Consider the following 18,134-nt stretch of genomic DNA (forward strand, 5'->3'; position numbering starts at 1 on the left):
GAAAGCAGCATTAATGGAGTAGCTAATAGCCCTTAACTAGATATCATTTCCTGATTCAACAGCTGGGAATTTTTCAGTGAGACCTACATATGTCATGCAATTATTTCAAATCCTCTGATGGAGTTTATCAAAGGGAACATACATGAAGTAAAGGCATAAGTCAGTGGAATAACAGTGAAACAACCATAACATGAATTTGCCTCTTTCAGACAATACTTTTATTCAAAATTTAAATATTTTCCCCCTCGTGTTACTTTATACATATGCCTGGCATTTTTCTTGCACTGCAGCAGTTTTCACAACATCCTCTGTAAGTAAACTGAACCTGAGAAAACTCTACTTATAACCAATTTTCCCAAAGTGCAACCAAAAGATGAAATAATTCCTGCATATCAGTGGTGGATGTTTTAGGACTGAAGATAGGTTTTATGGCTCAGAAACATTACTCCAATCATCTCAAAATGCAGCTCAGTACCACAGTCACTCTCTAATTTTAGAAAACTGAGGATTTTTGTTACATGTGCCTGTTTAAAATGCGTAGCATCTGAGCTGAGGCATCTTTCAAAGTTTCCTTTTTTGACACGCTGTTGGGAAGTCTCGATTAAAGGACAGGTTTATATGGCTTAATATAACTTCCTCAGCTCCTGTTAATTAGGATCTGCATATCATGCAAGAGACAGGGATGCTATAAGCTGTTATGTTACCATGGAGCTACTTTTCATGACAAAATAGAGCTGAGTATAGAGAAAAAAAAAAGAAAAGAAAATGCTCATTTTTCTCTTGCAAACCAGGAGTTCAACCCTGGCTGTGCCCAGTTGCTCAGTAGTTACCAACTCCCAGGGTCAGTGTGGCCAAAGCAGAGCTGAGAAAAAGGTTGGGTGGCCAAATGACATTTCAATCAGAAAATGTAATTTCCCTGGGATCAGCATCCTGGCAGCCCCTGGAAGCAGATAGGGGGTGAAGCAGTCATTAGCTCAGTCACTGACAAAAAACACTGTGAGGAGGCTTTAAATTATTCCCCAAAGCAAGAGCTGCATGCACTTTAAATCCCAACAGCATTCCATGAATGCTGTGCTTTGCATGCAGCCACTTGTGCACAGAAGCTAAAAGGCACTTTCAGCTGAGCATGGAACATAAAGCTGAAGACAAGCAAGGCAGCAGAAGGAAGAACCCACATGGGAGAAGGTGATGGAAGAACAGATCAGGCTGGGACATTGTGTTGGATATTTCCAGCCCTCAGCTACCAAGGGAAATAAAGGCACCACTCCAGCAGAGTGTGCATGTGCCATAAATCCAGGGGTCATTAGAGTGAGTTTTATTTCAGTCTTCTCCAGCAGTGTAGGTTTTGAACAGATCCATGCTCAGGACCCAGAAAGTTCAAAGGATAACTCCTTAAATCAAAAGAGTGCATTTACTGAAACAGTAGTAATTAGATGTGACATCATCATCATCATCCTTAAATGGGCACAACTCCAAAAAAAACCTCTCCATAGGAATTTAAAAAATAAAAAGCAACAGTTAAATGTAATAAATTCCCAGCCACTGCTACAGCTAGAACAAATTCTTCTGATCTTCTGTGTTTAATTACATGTTTACCTCAAAGAGAGCACAGTGAGAACTTTCATTTTTGCAAACGAGAAAAATGTAATGCAATATTATGTTGGTTCAGCATATAAATTCCAATGTCACTGCATCCCAGAGGCAGAAAGTAGGAAAATTATGTGAAAAACTAATGGGTTTTAACACCACAAAACCCCCTTCAGGTAGTAAACAAGGCCAAACGAGGAAAATCTTGACATTACAAAATTACTTGTCTTTGTGAACTGGACTATGTGTACAGACACTTTTAAAAGCTTCTAAGAGGGAATAAAAAAAATTTAGGAGTTCCAGCATTTAACTGGTTGGTGTGGTCGATGTTTGTGTTCTTCTCTCCCTAACATACATATCTATTTATGTATTGTTGCAAGAGAGAGATCATTAGGAATAGCAGATTACACATCCCTATTTAAGTATTTTAAGAAGTTGGAAAACAGGTTTCATTTTATTTTCCATTCTTTGAAAATTATGAACCAGAGCAACAGAAATATCAAGTTTTCTAAATCAATGTCTTCCTCTAATTTTGCTATGAAGTCAAAATCCAGGTATTTCGTGGTCCACATCTGTTACTGGAAATTCAGCATTCATGCATTGTAGTGGAAATTGATTGTCTGACAAGAGCTGACTTTATCTGCTCTATGATTTTCACTGTGCAGACATTGACAGGTAGCACACAGACTAATTATAAGTGTCCCCAAATATGCCAGGGCAAGGGGACATAAAGCAGGAACATGATACCTGGAGATATGGAAATATAAAGAATATTAAGAAATGTTTTCATTACCATGATTGGATTGCCTGCACTTTGTTTTACTGTGTTTGTATCATGCCTATTATGAAGGTCAACCACAGAGGCTCCTTGGCACAACTACTGCTCCCAACATTACATTTTTATCACTTCTGCAGAGATACTTCCTTTGCATAAGACAAAGGCACAGATGCTTCCCAGAAGAGTCTAAAATAATTCAAAGTGTGGGATGAAAAAGTGATAAAAATCCTGCTAATATTTGAAGCAACAATTCCAGCCAGAAACCAGCAGTATGAATAACTGTAATTAAATTTAATCTTGGAAGCAATCTTATATGGATACTGCTCAAGGACCACTTAACCTTTTTGCTATGTCATCAGTGCATTTCTAATTATAGAGTGTCTGCTCTCAGATTTGCAGATTGCTTATCGGTTTGCAAGCCCCATTTCAAACGTCAAGGTCTTCTTGAGGTCTTTTCAACATTTTCAGGGCACTTCTCTGCTTTTTTCAAAGAACCACAGCTTGTTTTAGTGGTCTATTTTTCAGTGGGCATATTTTGACTTCACTAGAAATGATGGCATACGTAATGTTTTATGTCTTCTAAAAGTTACATGCTTGCCTCTTTTTCTTAACTTTTTATTGCATATAAACAGGCAAGAAAAAATATACTAATAGTGGAGTTATAGAATGAAAATAAAAATCCTTCATGTGCTATGAAGATATTGGAGAGGAGCCCTTCTAGGAAACACATCAAAGGAAAGCAAATGAGATGATTTACACAATGTGCTAAAAAGTGGTTTTTCCCATAGGTGGACAAAAAGTGTCAAAAATATTCCCATGAACATAAACCAGAAGGAAGAAAAACTGCATTTTAAGTCCAGTGGTGATTAACACTGTCATATGTATGGTGGTGATGTGAAACTTAATTACCTCTGATAATTGCAGTCTGTTTAAAAGCCATGAACACAGGCTAAAACCATATTTTTGTTTAAGCCAATGTCAGAATTTCTAGGGGACCAGAATTTCACAAACTATTTTCACAACTTTAAAAGCAGATAAAATATTTGTTCCCCTAAAAGTAGGAATTGATGAAACAGGATTTGTTTGACAGTAATTCTAAAAAAACTTTTTGTTAACATTTAGGGCAAAGTCCAGCTTTAAGATCCAGGAGAAAAACAACATTCCAAGTAAATGAGAAGACAAAAGGAACATTCCATGAAATTAGGTGAACTTTTCTGTGAGTGGCATGACTAATTGCAGATTTCTCCAGCAACTAGGGAAGGAATTAAGGGGTAATTGTAGAAGTTGGTAACATAACTAGAAATTCTTTTCAGCCAAAGAAAAATCAGAAAACACACACACTGAATTTGATAATTTACTATAGCAGAAAATAATTACTAGCAGGAAAACTTCAGAAAGAGAAAACATTTGAAGATGGTTTTGCAAACTTGCTTAGCTAAAACCCTGTGTCTCAGCAATGTATGGAAAAGGATTTCAAAGAATCCACACAAGGTTAATTCATTATTCCATGGCTGCAGGTTTCTGGAGATAAAAGGTCCAATGCCTTCTGTGGGGCAAACTGTAAATGACAGTAATGTCACATTCCTGCAGTGTCACACCACTTTTAATTCTGACACTGTTTCATCTTATCATTTTAAAGCCACTTTTGTATATAACTTACATCTGACAGGAGTTTATTTCATAAATCTTTTTACTTCTTTACCTCCCTAAAATAGAAGAAATCACCCTGGAACAGCTGAAGATTTAAGTCGTGGTGACTTTAAAGGAAGAAAAATGTAATCCTTGTGGTTAAAATAATTTAGCTGTTGTTTTTTCTCTGCCTTACAGTGCCAGAATGAATGTATGCTGTAATAAATCCAGAAGAATGAGTAGAAAATATAATAGATTGAAGAGTGATGGTTGAGATGTTTCCTGAAGGCCAGAGGTTGCATTTGGAAGCACTGTGAGTTCAAACCTACAGGAGCAGGTGAGTACAAGGCCAAAGGCACACAATGTACACCAAAGAGAAATGAGGAGGCCATTAGAGAAGGAAATGAAACACAGCATCTGTGTGGTCTTCCAGAGGAACACAGGAATGACCAAGCAGGATTTAAGAGGTCGCTGTTGCAATCACAACCATGTGGCAGAGCAAACACATATTTGCCCACAAGAGGTAAATTTATACTCTGAGGTATACATGCAGTGGAGTTCAGTGCTCAGATTTTAAATTTTTCTACCTACATAATTTTTGATCAGTATTATTGATTCTTAAATCAGTATTTAAGAACATCTGTTCTTAAAAAACATTCTTACATAGCTTCTTCTACCTTATGGCAAGAACGCTCTCCCTAAAACAATGGAAAAGCAATTAGCCCTTACCCTTTTCCTCTTTCAGAAAAAAAAGTGCCAGCTAATTTCTAATAATAATTTCTAATTTGTATTAAAACATTCATAGCTGCCCCCATAATATTTTTATTTTATATTGAGAAAAAAAAAACAAACCAAAACTAAACAAAACCCAAAAATTAGTTTCAAAGTCCAACCTGCCCCCAGAAGTGTTGGAAATGTTTGTATTAAAAAAAAAAAAAACACAGAAAAGGAAAAGGTAATTCAAGTTAAGGCACATGTTATGTGTCAATGTCATCCCACTTTGAACCATGTGGTCTCTGCATTCAAAACCAAAGTTAATGTGAAAAAAAAAAAATCAGAACTCTAAAAATAAAATATATCACCGGGACAAAGCTAGAAGTGTTGTAATTTATTTTTTCTTTTCTTACACAGAGAAACTGTCCTTTTCTTGTAACTAAAAGAACCAAAATGAAATACACTTATGCAAACTGTTATTTTTTTGGCAGAAATGAACAGTTCCTGGCCATCCACACCACCTATTTTGCAGTCCTAGAAGTCCATGGTTCTGGCCTCTGCTTCTAACAGGAGAGACTGACCAAATTCTAACTATGTTTGTAACACAGAATAGGGTCCCAAGCAGGTGAAATTCTGCCTCGTTTTCTTTGGAGTATTGCTACATTCCAGCAGGACATACTGAGTGAAAAGTTAACAAAATCCCTCTCACAATTTAACTTCTTCTCTCATACAAAAGGTTCTGATCCAGGAAGGTTTTCAAGAACAGGCCCAATTTCATTTTTGGGTAAGAGCTGTTGTTTGTGTCACAAGTGCTCACACAATTCCATGCCTAGAACTTTTAAAAATGAAACATCAGACAAGAAAAATGTGGTAATTACTTACGAATCCACATGATTTTCAAAGGAAAGGAGGATTGGAAAGGGCGATGTCTTAAATGCACATTCAGCAATAGCTTCTATTACTTCCTAAAGAATCAAAATAAACACAGTTACAAATTTAACTCTCTAAAGAAGCAGAGTTTTACCCTTTGAAGACAGAAAAGACCTGACAAGCTCTGAAATCATTCCCTGAGACCTTCCTTCCTAAACATCCCAGAAAGCTCTGGATGTGCTCTTGCCACCACCAAATTTTTCAACCTCAACTATAATCAAATCTCCAAAACATCTGATGAGTGTCAAGCACCACATTTCTCTAGAAATGACTTATATCTGCCCAAATCAATAGTTTAAATGTAGAGCTTGGTTTTGGTGTGGAGGTGTTCCATGCCTGCAGCTATGGCTTTCAGGTGTTATAATAAACATGCTCTGACAAAGGCACAACTTCTAAACATCAGCAGCACAAGCAGATATCCATAAAATCTTTAGTTACTCTGACTCACATTTTAGTTCCCTCTTTTTTTTTTTTTTTTGATGACAGAAATCCCTTTAAGGCAAAAGAAAGGAGAAAAGAAATCTTTACTCAATCAACACAGTTGGTTCTGTGGTAATTATCAGAGGACTCAGAAAAGAAACTTCCATAAAGTTTCCTGTCAGCTCTATGGAAAATGGAAACCCTAAATCCAGTAGAAAAGTCATTTGATAAGGATGATTTCAGTGAGGTGCACAATAAATGCACTCATTGTTACAAATTATGAAATTTTTCCTTCTTGGAACAAATCTTTCTTCCAGAAGAACATACAAAACACTGAAGACTTTTCATATGCTGGCAAACTCTGGAGTTTCTAAGAACCCATAAGTCTCTGCCTTGTCAAATCATAAGGATGACTAAAACCTAAAAGATGCATTTATTTTAAACAAGCTTTCTCTGGGGATTCCTCTTGTTCATTTTCTGTACTTTTAGAGGCTCAATTGAGAAGCATAACAGTAAGAAATCCACTTCCTAAAAGAAAAGCTGAGCTTCTGGTACATTCTTCTGGCCCACTTATTTTTAACTGCCTGATTCCCGCTGCAAGAGGGGATGGAATCCTGCACGAGTGGGGAAAATAACCTGGAAGAGTAAAATTAAGATTGCACTGATGAGATGTGAGGATGAAAAAGCTCAGACACTGGTTCAGCAAAGGCAAATGTTCCATGGCCAGAGAGAAACGAGCTGGCAGGTTCCATACTTGGCTCCAGCTGCAGAATGGCTCACCTGAAGCAGCTCTCCAAGGTGTAAAGATGGTCACAAAGAGGTCCCTGGTTATGGCAAGAACATCCATGGCTGCTCCCTAGAGGATCCCACTCTGGCAGCAGCTCACAGTCCTCAGCTGAGAAAAACCTTATGGATTTCTGAGTCATGAAATAAGGGGAAAACCCTTGGAGCCAAGGAACCCAAAAGGGCAGGAACATGAGGATGGGGAGTGTACAGTGCTGCTGCCTCTGCACTTCAGGGAGTCTGACCTAGGCTGTGAAAGCCAGCAGACTGAGCAGAATCCTTGTGCCATGGTCACTGATAAATGATTCAGCACTCAAGACATGGAGTGATTCTCACACTCCTGACACATTATTTCACTGCCATTTTGCTCCTCCCCAGCCAAGCAGCACAATTTGAGTGTTGAAAAGAAATCGAGATGTTTTTCACATTTTTCTGTGTGGATTAAAGAACACCTGCCCTGAAATGACCGATGAAATACTCCTCAGTAGGTTTAAATACCTTCCAACATCTCTCCTGCCAGCACAATGCCAAGGGTTGAACATCTAAATATCCAGAGATAATCCTTGTTCCTGTTAATGATCCTTTTAAAAATCAGATTAACTTTGCTTTAAATTCCTGCTCATGACCAAAGCAGTCGAGAGCCATCTTCCTTAATTAAAGGACTTCCAGCAATCAAACCCCACGCCTATAAACATAATTGCCTTCCCATAAACATAACTGGAAAGTTAATAACAGACATGCAAGAAGGTTGTTTTATGTGTTTCTGTGATTAACTCAGTCAGGGAAAAATTAGAGAAAGAAAACTGGAAAAAAAAAGAAAAGAGTGTTCTGGTACAAGTGAAACTTGGTGTTCTGTCTGTGGCAGACCTGTTTGCTTTTCTTCCTGAAGAAAGGCACTGGAAGACAAAAAAACCCACCCAACAACAGGGTTCAGGTATGGGTGAAATGTCTCAAAGCTGCAGCTGGCACAGAAGCCACACATAATCCCTGGAACATAACCAAAGTCAGTGATGAACATTTTCCCACATATTCTTGCACACAGCTAAGGCTAGAAATGTATTTCCATGGTGAGTTAGTGTCTCAGATGAAGAAGAATTATTTCTTCACACTCCAAAAGTGATTTCCTGAGGTATCATTATAAGCTGTGCTGACTACCAATCCTAATACTACAGGAAAACACCTCTGTTTTGCTCCTCTAACACCTAGGATCAAAAACAGCTTTAAGAAGAATAAGAAGATAACAATTTAAGGTTATTGCTAAGGGTATGGTCTCTACCTTATACTGTAGAGAAGGAAATAGAAGATGAAATTCAATAATAAAGATGACATGTTCAGGGTTTGAATGGCACAAATATCCCTTCACAGTCTCCAAAGATACTAATTTTTCTTTTTCACCTTCCAGTGCTTTGGGTCTGATCCCAAGTATCAGGGACAACATTGCAAACACACTTATTAATTTTTTAAAAATATAATGCCAAGTGTCTGGGTCCTGTGCATGGAGCCTGCCCATCTGGCCATGAGCAGCCTATTGTCTGCTCACAGGAATTGTTCAAGTCTAGCTGCTACTTCTTGTCTCAGTTCAGGACTTTTGCCTCCCACTCCCAGTGGCAGAGAGGAGAAAAGGAGTGAAGTGATTACTGCTGTCCAACTCCTGTGGCCTCCAGCTCTGTCCCATGGAGCTGTAACCCCAGCAGTTGTTCCTCCCATTGCCTCCACACCCCCATGTGTGTCTGTGCAGAGCCAGTTGTGGTGGCTGTGCCTGCTCCTTCAGCCATGGCTGTGGCCTTGCCTGGCTCTCTCCCTGTGAGATTTGCTGTGGGGACGTGCACAGGAGCACAGACCTGGGCACGGAGCCCAGTCCCCAGATGGCACTGCTATCACACCACATAATCCCTTTTCCTCACACTGCCACGACCACCAGGAGCCTCTCCCCATGCAAGGTCCAAATGCTGCCACCTTTCTCTTCCAGCACTGCTCTGTCATTTCCTCTTGCAGCATCTTTTTGGCCTCGCATTTCTGCCCCTCCCAGCTTCTCAGCGATGTGTGCTGGTTTTGCAGGAGAAGACCCCTCCCCAGCTGGCCCAGCTGGCCCAGCGGTGTACCTTGAAGGAAATCTCAGTTGTCATGGTGAAGCCATGTGTGATGACGGGCTCCTCCTCCGCCGTGCGTCCCTTCCAGCAATCCAGCTCCACGCAGCGGCAGCCCGACAGCAGCACCTGCCGGTACATCTCCACCGAGGAGTTGCCAGCCAGCTGTCCAGCTGGGACAGAACACACACAAAGGGAAATCATCCTGGGCCTCGGGAACAGATTATCTAAGAGTAATCAGACTTAACAGCAGCTTTTACCCCCGGCTGACACTCGGCATAACACTCCAAGGAATAAGAAAAGTGTGAGAATGCAACAGAAATGACTTTGGTACAGTCAATGTCATGGTTTGGATCCTGCCCCCAGTCAAACAGAGAAACATCCCAGCTGAAGCCAGATCAAAAGCTTCGATGGGCAGCATCAAATACATGAAAGAAAATAATAATAATAATAAAAAAGCTTCGTTCTACGAGATTTTGTTATCATTTGACAAGCAATGTAAAATTCAGAGGCAACTCAGGAGACCAAGACCACATTTTGTCATAACATGCAAAGCAGTTTAGTACAAGATGAAATAAACCCCCTGCAGTCACTAATGGCACCATCATTAGGTCTCAAATCAATATTTAATATGCTAAGCACTGCAATGAGTTGGTCAGTTAAATTTCCTCATGTGATGCAGGGAAAAATTCAGTGAAACTGCCCTTTTCCAATAATGAGATAATATGAATCCAAAAATTAAGAAAGAAAACTCATTTTTTTCCAAACCAGGGAAGTATAAAAAAATAAAAAAAATAAAAAAAATAAAAAAAATTCCAACCCAAACCAACAAAGAAGTACAGTTGGATTCAGGGAAGAATATCCAGCCAGGTCGTCTTCATCTGCTGCAACAGGTTTGATTCCAGTCATTCAAACACAAATTTTTTGCAGCAGAGAGGTAACAGTAATGGAAGAATGGCTTTGTGCTTCTTTTAGATGTGAAGAAAATGGATGCAGCTTCCTGCTTTCTAGCAGACTTGCTGAGAAGATCTTGGTGGATTTCTTGAAGGAAATTAATATTCTTTATAAGGAGGCAGTGAGTTCGTTTACAGCAAAGATTCTTTACTGACTGGGGACATAAATATTTCATCTAGACTGGCATATACTATAATGCAGATTAATCCTCATTTTATTGTCTCTCTGATTCTGTGTTTAGGGTTTATGCTGGGAAATACACATTTTGAGATTTGCTTCACAAAACAGCATTGTCTGGTTTTGCTCTGTTTTTGCATTGTACTAAAAATTGTAACAGAACTCTTTCTTATTTGAAAATCCCTGTTTCTGTCTGATACATGAGGTAGAGCAATGATAAATATTCTACAAGGTATTAACATTACTCGTCTTGAAATCCATAAGAAATCTCAGTTCCTGCTGGAATCAGTGAGAAATACCTGTTAGTACAGAAGAAATTGGCCAGTGCTGGAAAGCTTTGAAAATTCAAATGGAGTCAGCAAAGTGACAACGTGTCTCTTTTTTTTTTTTAGCTTTCTCTTGTTCCACCTTTGATGATGGCAGATTATCTTTCCTCACACAAAAGCCTTTTTGGTGCAATTCCAGTGTCTGGGTTAAGTAGTGGCTCTTTTTCTTTGCAGGATGCAAACAAGCATAAGCATGGATCAGGGAATAACAACTCATTTCCATGTACTTATCCCTAAGCATCTGCTTATGAAATCTTGGCTCTCATAGAGATCCACTGAACTCCACTGCCTAAAAAACTCACTTTCACTTAGAAAACTGTTCTAATGTTGTCTTTCTTTTCCCTCAGAGCAGTTTGAGTTTGGATTAACAAACTATTTTATGATTAACAAGCTCTATTTCCCAAGAGACTCCTGGTGGTTATCATTGCTAAGTGGTTTGGGCTCCAAGATCCTTCACCTTCAAAAGTGCTTAAGTAAATCATGACATGCATCACTTGCTATATGACACTTCCCACACTACCTTATTAATAAGGCTCAGACATTTTGGAAGGATTCCTGCAAAGGATAAGAGGATCTTCAACCTCCAAACGATACAACCTTCAGGAAGACCCCCAGGCAGAGTGTAAAATGCTAGCACACATTTTAATAGTCCCAACAGCTTGTTTTTCTGAAATACAGATTATGAGGAATGTTCCCCAAATGTGGGGGTTTTGCAGATATTATTTAGAAATTTCTATTGTGTGAGTCTGTATTTGCATTTATTTTAAAATACTCCTTTTGCATTCTAAAATTTGGTAATACAGACACTAAAGGGAACACTTAACTTTTTTATTAAAAATATACATCAGTATATTTTTAATAGCCTCAGTACAGATCAATTTTTTAATTCTGGAAATTGAAAGCATTATGTATTCCCTTTCACAATACAAGCAGTGTCTGCAGTAATGCCATACATAACATTTGCATCCCATCACGCTATATGGGCTAAGGAGAAATGAATTTTGACAAAAATTCACTTTTCTGAAAAATGTAATTGGCTAAATGATACCTGGCAGGGTACTATGCAGAATGAGCTGGTGCTGATTAATGTGAGGATATGACCCCTGTCCCCACACAGAGCAGCACCACACTTCTATAAGGTGCTCATTTCTCAGGAATTGCATCCTTGTTGGGTTCACCCACCACTTTTTCCAAGTGGAAGTTATTTGCAATACGTGGAGTTAAAATGTGGTTGCTATCTATTTAAGATCTCTTTCCTTCCCAAACTGGGGGAATTTGGATGCAGCTATTTGGAATCACCTGACTCTTCACTATTCTAGAACCAGAAGATGCTTCTTTCTCCCAGCATGAAGTGCCTGTATCCTCCCTTTGCTGTGCACAAACACGGGTTGCTAAAATCTCCTCTCCCCAGGCAAGTCCTGGAGAAGCAACAAGTGCCCTGGATCATACACTGGGGTTTGCAAGGTACAAACTCAGAGCCCCACACTGCTGGGAGCCTGGCTCCTCACTCCAGCAGCCACACAACGTGCTGCTAACTCAGGATTTTTTAGCCACATTTATCTGAATTGATCTTCCTCCTGAGCTATGTCACCAAGCACGGGACAAGCAGATCAGACCCCACACGGTGCCATATTCTACTCCTGCTTGTGTCTCAGTCAGAATCAGGCTCTCAGCCTTGCCTGTCGTTTTTAACACTTCACACTGGACCAAAGCAGGATGTGTGGTCAGTAGCAGGAAGGTGTCACCCAGCTTTCCATCCCCTCCATACGGTGCTGACAGCTTGGAAACTGTTCTGGAGGCTTTGAAGGTGGAGAAGGTTTCAAGGAAGTGCTGAATGCAGGTAAAGAGCAGCAGCAGTGAGGATGAGGAATCACTGAGAACAGAAGAGCTGGAGGATTTTAGATGAGAGGTCACAGGCAGCAACAGAGAACTGCCCCTCGTGAGAGATTTTTCTAGAAACAACTGAAATATCAGATTGTGAGCAGGGAAGCAGATGCTGAGGGTGGTCAGGATAGTTGCACATTGGCTACACGTGCTCAGCTGATCTCTCAGCAACCTATTGCTGAGATTATGGTTCCTTTTAGCCAAAACATGTTAAAGGGGTGTGATTTTAGTACTGTGCATTTCCCATAAACAACAGCAAGTTGCCCAGCCCTCAAAACACGCGAGGCTGAGTGTGATATGTCATCATTTGTCTCTGACTTTGGGTGCTGCTGAAAGAAATGTGGCAAGGTCACTCCCCACTGTGCCCACAGCAGAAACCTGAGGTGAGACTCCAGGAAAAAGCAGGGTTGCACTTTAATGGTTCAAAGGAATAAAGAAATAAATATGATAAGAAAAGATGAGACAGTAAAAAAAGTTTCACAAAGATGACATTTCTTTAAGTTGGCCTAGGTTCACTGCAAATCACTTCTTTCTTCATGGATTTTCACCTTTGTTCTTAAAAATTACATTTCCCTAAGAAAAAAGAAAGCAGTAACACTTCTAAATAAATAATCAGGACTTGATGTACTGCCAAGGGCTTCTACTAAAGGCTAGGAAAATGCTCAGCATAATTAAAAATAAATTCAGAGTGTGCACATGGTACTTTTTATGTTATAATGTTGTTTCTTTGTGCATGCTCTTTCTGGGTTAAAAAAAACTAACAAAGGGAGAGATAATTGGTAGGGCATTAAGCTCAGTAATCATAAAGTAATGCCAGACTGAATGGTTTTCTTATTGTCCTGATAATTATCACATGACTAGTTGCTATTTCATGGCCTCAATCAGGGCAAAGGTGCTTCCAAGGCTTCCCTTCCAAAGCCATGAGCCCTTGAGCAGATCCTTCAAATCTTTTGGGAAAAAAGGAATAGCCTGTCACCATTAATTTTATTAATTTTACTTCCTTTCTGGAAGAAAGCAAATGGGAATGTGATTGCTGTATCTGATGTAGGCTTACAGCAAAATCCAGGGCTGTCAGGTTTTGTAATGCACAGATAAAAATCAAATCATTAATCCCATTGTGAGCCAGCTGCCACACATTCTATGAACATAATGAGCCCACTAAAAGGGAAGGGCTTGAGGTTTGTGTCTGTAAATGTGAAAACATGCACTCTGAAAAGGAATTTGAAAGAGTTTCCAACTTCTCTTGCACTATCCCCTGAGTTTATCCTGATTTACTCCCCCCAGTTTACTAAGCTAGGAATATTTTGTCAAATTAAGACTGAAGATCATGTTTCCAAATATAGCCTCTGAAGCTACTTGGAAATGCAGGCAAAGAAACACGTAGATGCAATCTGGGATGATTTGCAGACTTCCACATACAAGTCAAAGCAAATTTAGCAAGTGTCAAGGTAAATAATTAAACATGTGAGGTCACTTGTAGTGCAGTTAAAAAAAATTAGAATAGGTTGGACTAATCATGAATTCCCATCCTTAGTTCTTTGGGCTTTGGCTTTTGTACCTCTAAACCTTTGGAACATATCTCTGTCCTGACCAGCCCTGATAAAAATCTGTGCTATGGACCCGGCTATAAATTCCTGCTGGTAGAGGGGAGAGCAGTCTTTTATCTCTTCAGATCACCCTTAAATTGCATTGTCTTTAAACGTCCCGTGGGCCTGTGCTTCTCACTTTAGTACTACAGCTTTACTGTTTTCTTCCAGAATATCTGTATAAAGCTGCAGCATTTGGTTTAAGCACCAACTAATCCTCAGTGACAGAACAAAGTCCATATCGGAGGTAAGACGTCTGCAAAACATCAGAGTTAAAAATTGCTTTTGCTTTGGCCCTGTCTTTGCTCCACCAAAGAGCATAAATTTCTGCATATTGGAATCATAACTTAAAAGCGGCCACACTGATTTTTGTTTCTTTTAATTCAGAGAAAGAAAATTGCTGTCAAAACAAATACTTATGTGACAAGTTCTAGCACAAAACACATTTTACAGCAGAGATATAAACCCTTGAAAAATGGTGTCTAATGGAAACAATGACAGTTCATTCACTCCATGAAAGCTGGCGAAGGTGCTGGAGAAAGAGCTGTAACAAACATAAAGCAGATGAAAATAACTCCCATGAGGGTCTGTTTAAAGTGGGCATTACCACTGCCTGGACTTGTTTATGTTTTGGCATACTGGCATTCTGAAGAATTTGGTCAGTTAAAGCCAGTCTATTAATAGCATTTAAAAAGCCTACATTACGCATAAACCACGTTTTTAGCACTCAGTGCAGCATCCTTTTTTTAAATTAAACATAATGCTAAGTCATTAGCAAACATGACAGGACAAAGCAAACATGAAATCAAACAGGAGGAAACCCCCTGTGCACATCTGCTTGCCCCAAACATTTGTTCCCGTGCAAAGCAAACTAAAATAGTAAATTTACAATTATTTTCTCACAAGTTAAGAGAACCTTGGACTGGAAAACGGACGCCAAAAGTTGAATTCCTAAACTGCCTTAGCTTTTTCTGAGTCTTAAAGCATTGTTGACTTTGCTATGCAAACAATACAGTTCAGACTGTAGCTCTAATTAATGGGAGCTTCTGGGTGCTCAGCCTTTGTAAAAACATGACAGCACCTAAAAATTTCAGCTCGGATGTTAGATACTGTCAGGGAGCAGATCTCCACTCCTTGCATTTATGGGCTGTCACAAAGTTATGGGCCATGTTGGAACCTCCCTAATCTCTGAATCAAAGCAAATTTCATGGAGCACAACAAACTGCCCGATTTAATGTTTAGGGGCAAATTTATGAGCTACAGAGATGCATTTCCTGTATTCTGCTTTGCATACTTGTCTTGCTATCTTTGTCATAAAAAGTACAACGTTCATTCTCCTCCCTAAAGACAGGCCTTAATCTGGGATCATATTTGAGGGAAACTTTCCAGGGGGTTTCTGACCAGGCCTTATCTGAACAATGCAACTGCTGCTGACTGTTAATAAAAGTGAATTTGATGCACTTGTGTTGCAGCTGCAACAAAAATCAAGTGCCACCCTTGCTTCCCTGAAGACTGAACTCCATCATCTGTTCAATGCTGATGTTCATGGTGTATTTTATGTTACCACTGAAAACACACTCAGAATTTTGGTAAGGGAAGAAATTAGATCTGTCCAGCACTGCTGTACCTGTGAGGTAGGTGTTGTGTGAGGAGTTGATGAAATAGTGTGACAGTGGTTGAGACATATCTTCATTTAAATCCAGTTTCTCAGGTGGGACGACGCCGTTCTCTTCCCCACTCAGATACCGCATAAATCCATCCACGGATATCTGTCCTGAGAGAAACACACACCCAGGGAAAGCACCAGTTAATTTCAACTACAGATTTTGTGACATGCAGATAAATTCAATGTACACTTACACAAAGGCACGTGTGAAAGAGCATAAAACCATCAGCCTGGCTTTCACCTAGTTATCCAAATATTCTTTTGTTACTATTACCTCATTTTCAGCCACACAAGAAGCCTTTAGCTGTAACAAAGATAAATCATAAATCAGCATCTACAGACAATCAAGTGCATGGGGGAATCAGAGTTACAGCGAAAATAGATCTAAACCCATGAAGGAAAGGGGTTTTTGGAGACAAAACAAAGCACACTTCCCAGAGGAAACCAAGAAACCTGCAGAGAGCCACAGACACAGGTAACTCTGGCCTCTTTTGAGTTGGGTTCAGTGTGTGTGTATAAACTACCTTTCAAGTGGGAACTAAGCTTTGCTTTGTAATTTTTATATTTGTCTTCTAATTCATATCTCACTGGAGTGCCAGAATAAATGATCACTTCATATGCTGCTGTTAAATTAGAAAGCTGAGTCCTATCCTCAGCTTAAATATTCATCTCAGTGGAGCTGTTCTTACTGCATCAGGAGGACTTCTGCTGTCAAGCCTTCTGCAGGAAGTTGACTTTAGGGTGTCAACTTGCACATTTAGACTAAAAAGAAGTCCAGTAATCTATAATTGAAGATTATTGCTTAACTGAACAAATTTGAGACATTTTTCTTTGCCTGGTATTTTTTGCTCTTTTGTCTAAATTTCATCTGTTTACTCAACCATATATCTTTAGCCATTTCAGCCCCTGCCTACACTAAAACAGACCTTCTGTATCTCTGAACTACATTTGGTGATTTCCAACAATGAGAATTTCTTACTTCTTGTGCCCAACCCAAAATATTCTGCACAGCCTGTTAAAGCAAAATCTCATTTGCCTGTTGATAGCATTGAAAAATTGAATACTTCAGTTATACTCCTGACTTGGCTACTCTCTCCTTTCAGGACCAAGTCCTTTTTATATTAAAACATATTAACTAACACATATTTTTCTACAATGTTAAAATGTAGCAGACAACCCAGTCCTTTTTTTTCTTCTTCTTTAAAGCTTGTAACCACATGATGCAAATATTGCATGTAAAGCATTTACTTAAAATCTGGTTTTGGACCTGATTTGGCTTTTGCTCAGAGAGGAAAAGCTGTAACAGTATTAAGTGCACATCCTCATTTTCATAACAACCCAAGACTGGTAGCATTAAATGAACTTTTCATAATTCATAAGAGAAAAAATGCAGTGACAATACAGAGCAATGCAATTGCCATTTGCAATTTTAAGATGGTTGAAAAGAAAAACATGAAGTCCATCCACTATTTTAGGGCTGTAATCTGAATGCAATCCTGCCAGGATCCACAGCTGCTTTGTTATAGGGTAACTAATCATCCAGAGATGGAGGCCCATGTACTTTCCTTTCCACGAGAAAAAAATATAAGAAGGTGAAAAATCAGGAAAAAAAGCCCCACCACTGAGGTTTTTCATGAAACTAAAGGTTTAGGAACAACCTTTCAACCACCTGAATATATCATGGAGTTAGCTTGACCTAAAATCCACCTAAGAGAAGACTCTGCACAAAGTTTACTGAGCTACAGGCAGAGAATGTGTTGTGTATCCACAGCAAGTGAAATAATAGAGGAAAAAACAGTTAAAATTTTGTTACACAGCTAGGCTGATTCACAGAAGTCAAGTTTTCAAGGCTCTCAAAGTGATCTTTGAGTGCACCTGACAAACAGGGCTTTGTGTTTCAGCTGGAGATGGTCCTCCTGTGCATTGCTGCTGGTATTAACATAAATCACAGCATTATTCACACACATAATCAGGCAGCTTCTGAGTTACACACTTGTCTGAGCTCACAGCCCTACAATGTGATTTCCCCTATCACAATTAAGCAGTCAGCATTTCAGAAAGTGAAGCAATTTGCAAGTTCAATTACAGGCAATATTGCACCAGTGAGAGTTTATCTGCAGAACAGAGATGGCAGATGTCAAAGGGGCTTTGTGTCCTGTTATTAAAGAATAGATTGTTTGTGACCAATGTCAATAATATTCTGAGCCAACTGCAGAGAGGATGATCCTTGGTGGACAGTCATCCAAAAAAAAAAAAAAAAAAAAAAAAGTCTCAATTAAGTGCTGAGATTTGTTCTCTGTTTCCTTAAACATATTACACCTTTACACAGAAAAAATAATATGTGATCAGTTGTTTTGATCACAGTTGTCAACTTTTATCTTTGGATATAAAATAGAAAGATTTAATGGTGTGTTTAGGTATAAAAAGTTAGAGAAAGAAGAGACACATAATGCAAACACACACAGAGACATGACAGATTCATATTTTTCTTTTTCTTGGCTTTTTATATTAAAGTTATCTTAGCCCTAAAATTTTGATGAAACTTCCAAAAATATCTAGTGAGCTTTATATCCTTCAACTTGTAGAGTTGATTGGCTTGTCTTTTTCACTCAC

At 39.1% G+C, this 18,134-nt stretch overlaps 1 protein-coding gene and 1 long non-coding RNA gene across 5 annotated transcripts in view; one reads left to right on the forward strand and one right to left on the reverse strand.

Annotated features, from left to right (window-relative positions):
- Nucleotides 1-18,134, forward strand: part of LOC148224135 (uncharacterized) — a 141,497-nt gene that overhangs the window by 111,330 nt on the left and 12,033 nt on the right. The window contains exons 4-5 of the long non-coding RNA XR_015802049.1: nucleotides 4,193-4,331; nucleotides 14,027-14,102. This is a non-coding gene — a long non-coding RNA (uncharacterized LOC148224135). The remainder of the gene's footprint in view (nucleotides 1-4,192; nucleotides 4,332-14,026; nucleotides 14,103-18,134) is intronic.
- PLCB1 (phospholipase C beta 1) overlaps nucleotides 1-18,134 on the reverse strand; it is a 327,675-nt gene that overhangs the window by 88,481 nt on the left and 221,060 nt on the right. For all 4 annotated transcript variants that reach the window (XM_088160734.1, XM_014895072.2, XM_088160735.1 and 1 more), the window contains exons 10-12: nucleotides 15,483-15,629; nucleotides 8,944-9,101; nucleotides 5,591-5,673 (exon numbers count right to left, since the gene is read on the reverse strand). In XM_088160734.1, coding sequence (XP_088016860.1) covers nucleotides 5,591-5,673; nucleotides 8,944-9,101; nucleotides 15,483-15,629 — 388 coding nt within the window. The remainder of the gene's footprint in view (nucleotides 1-5,590; nucleotides 5,674-8,943; nucleotides 9,102-15,482; nucleotides 15,630-18,134) is intronic.

The sequence above is a fragment of the Sturnus vulgaris genome, chromosome 3 (assembly GCF_052056855.1).
Source record: "Sturnus vulgaris isolate bStuVul1 chromosome 3, bStuVul1.hap1, whole genome shotgun sequence".
NCBI classification, from domain to species: Eukaryota; Metazoa; Chordata; class Aves; order Passeriformes; family Sturnidae; genus Sturnus; species Sturnus vulgaris.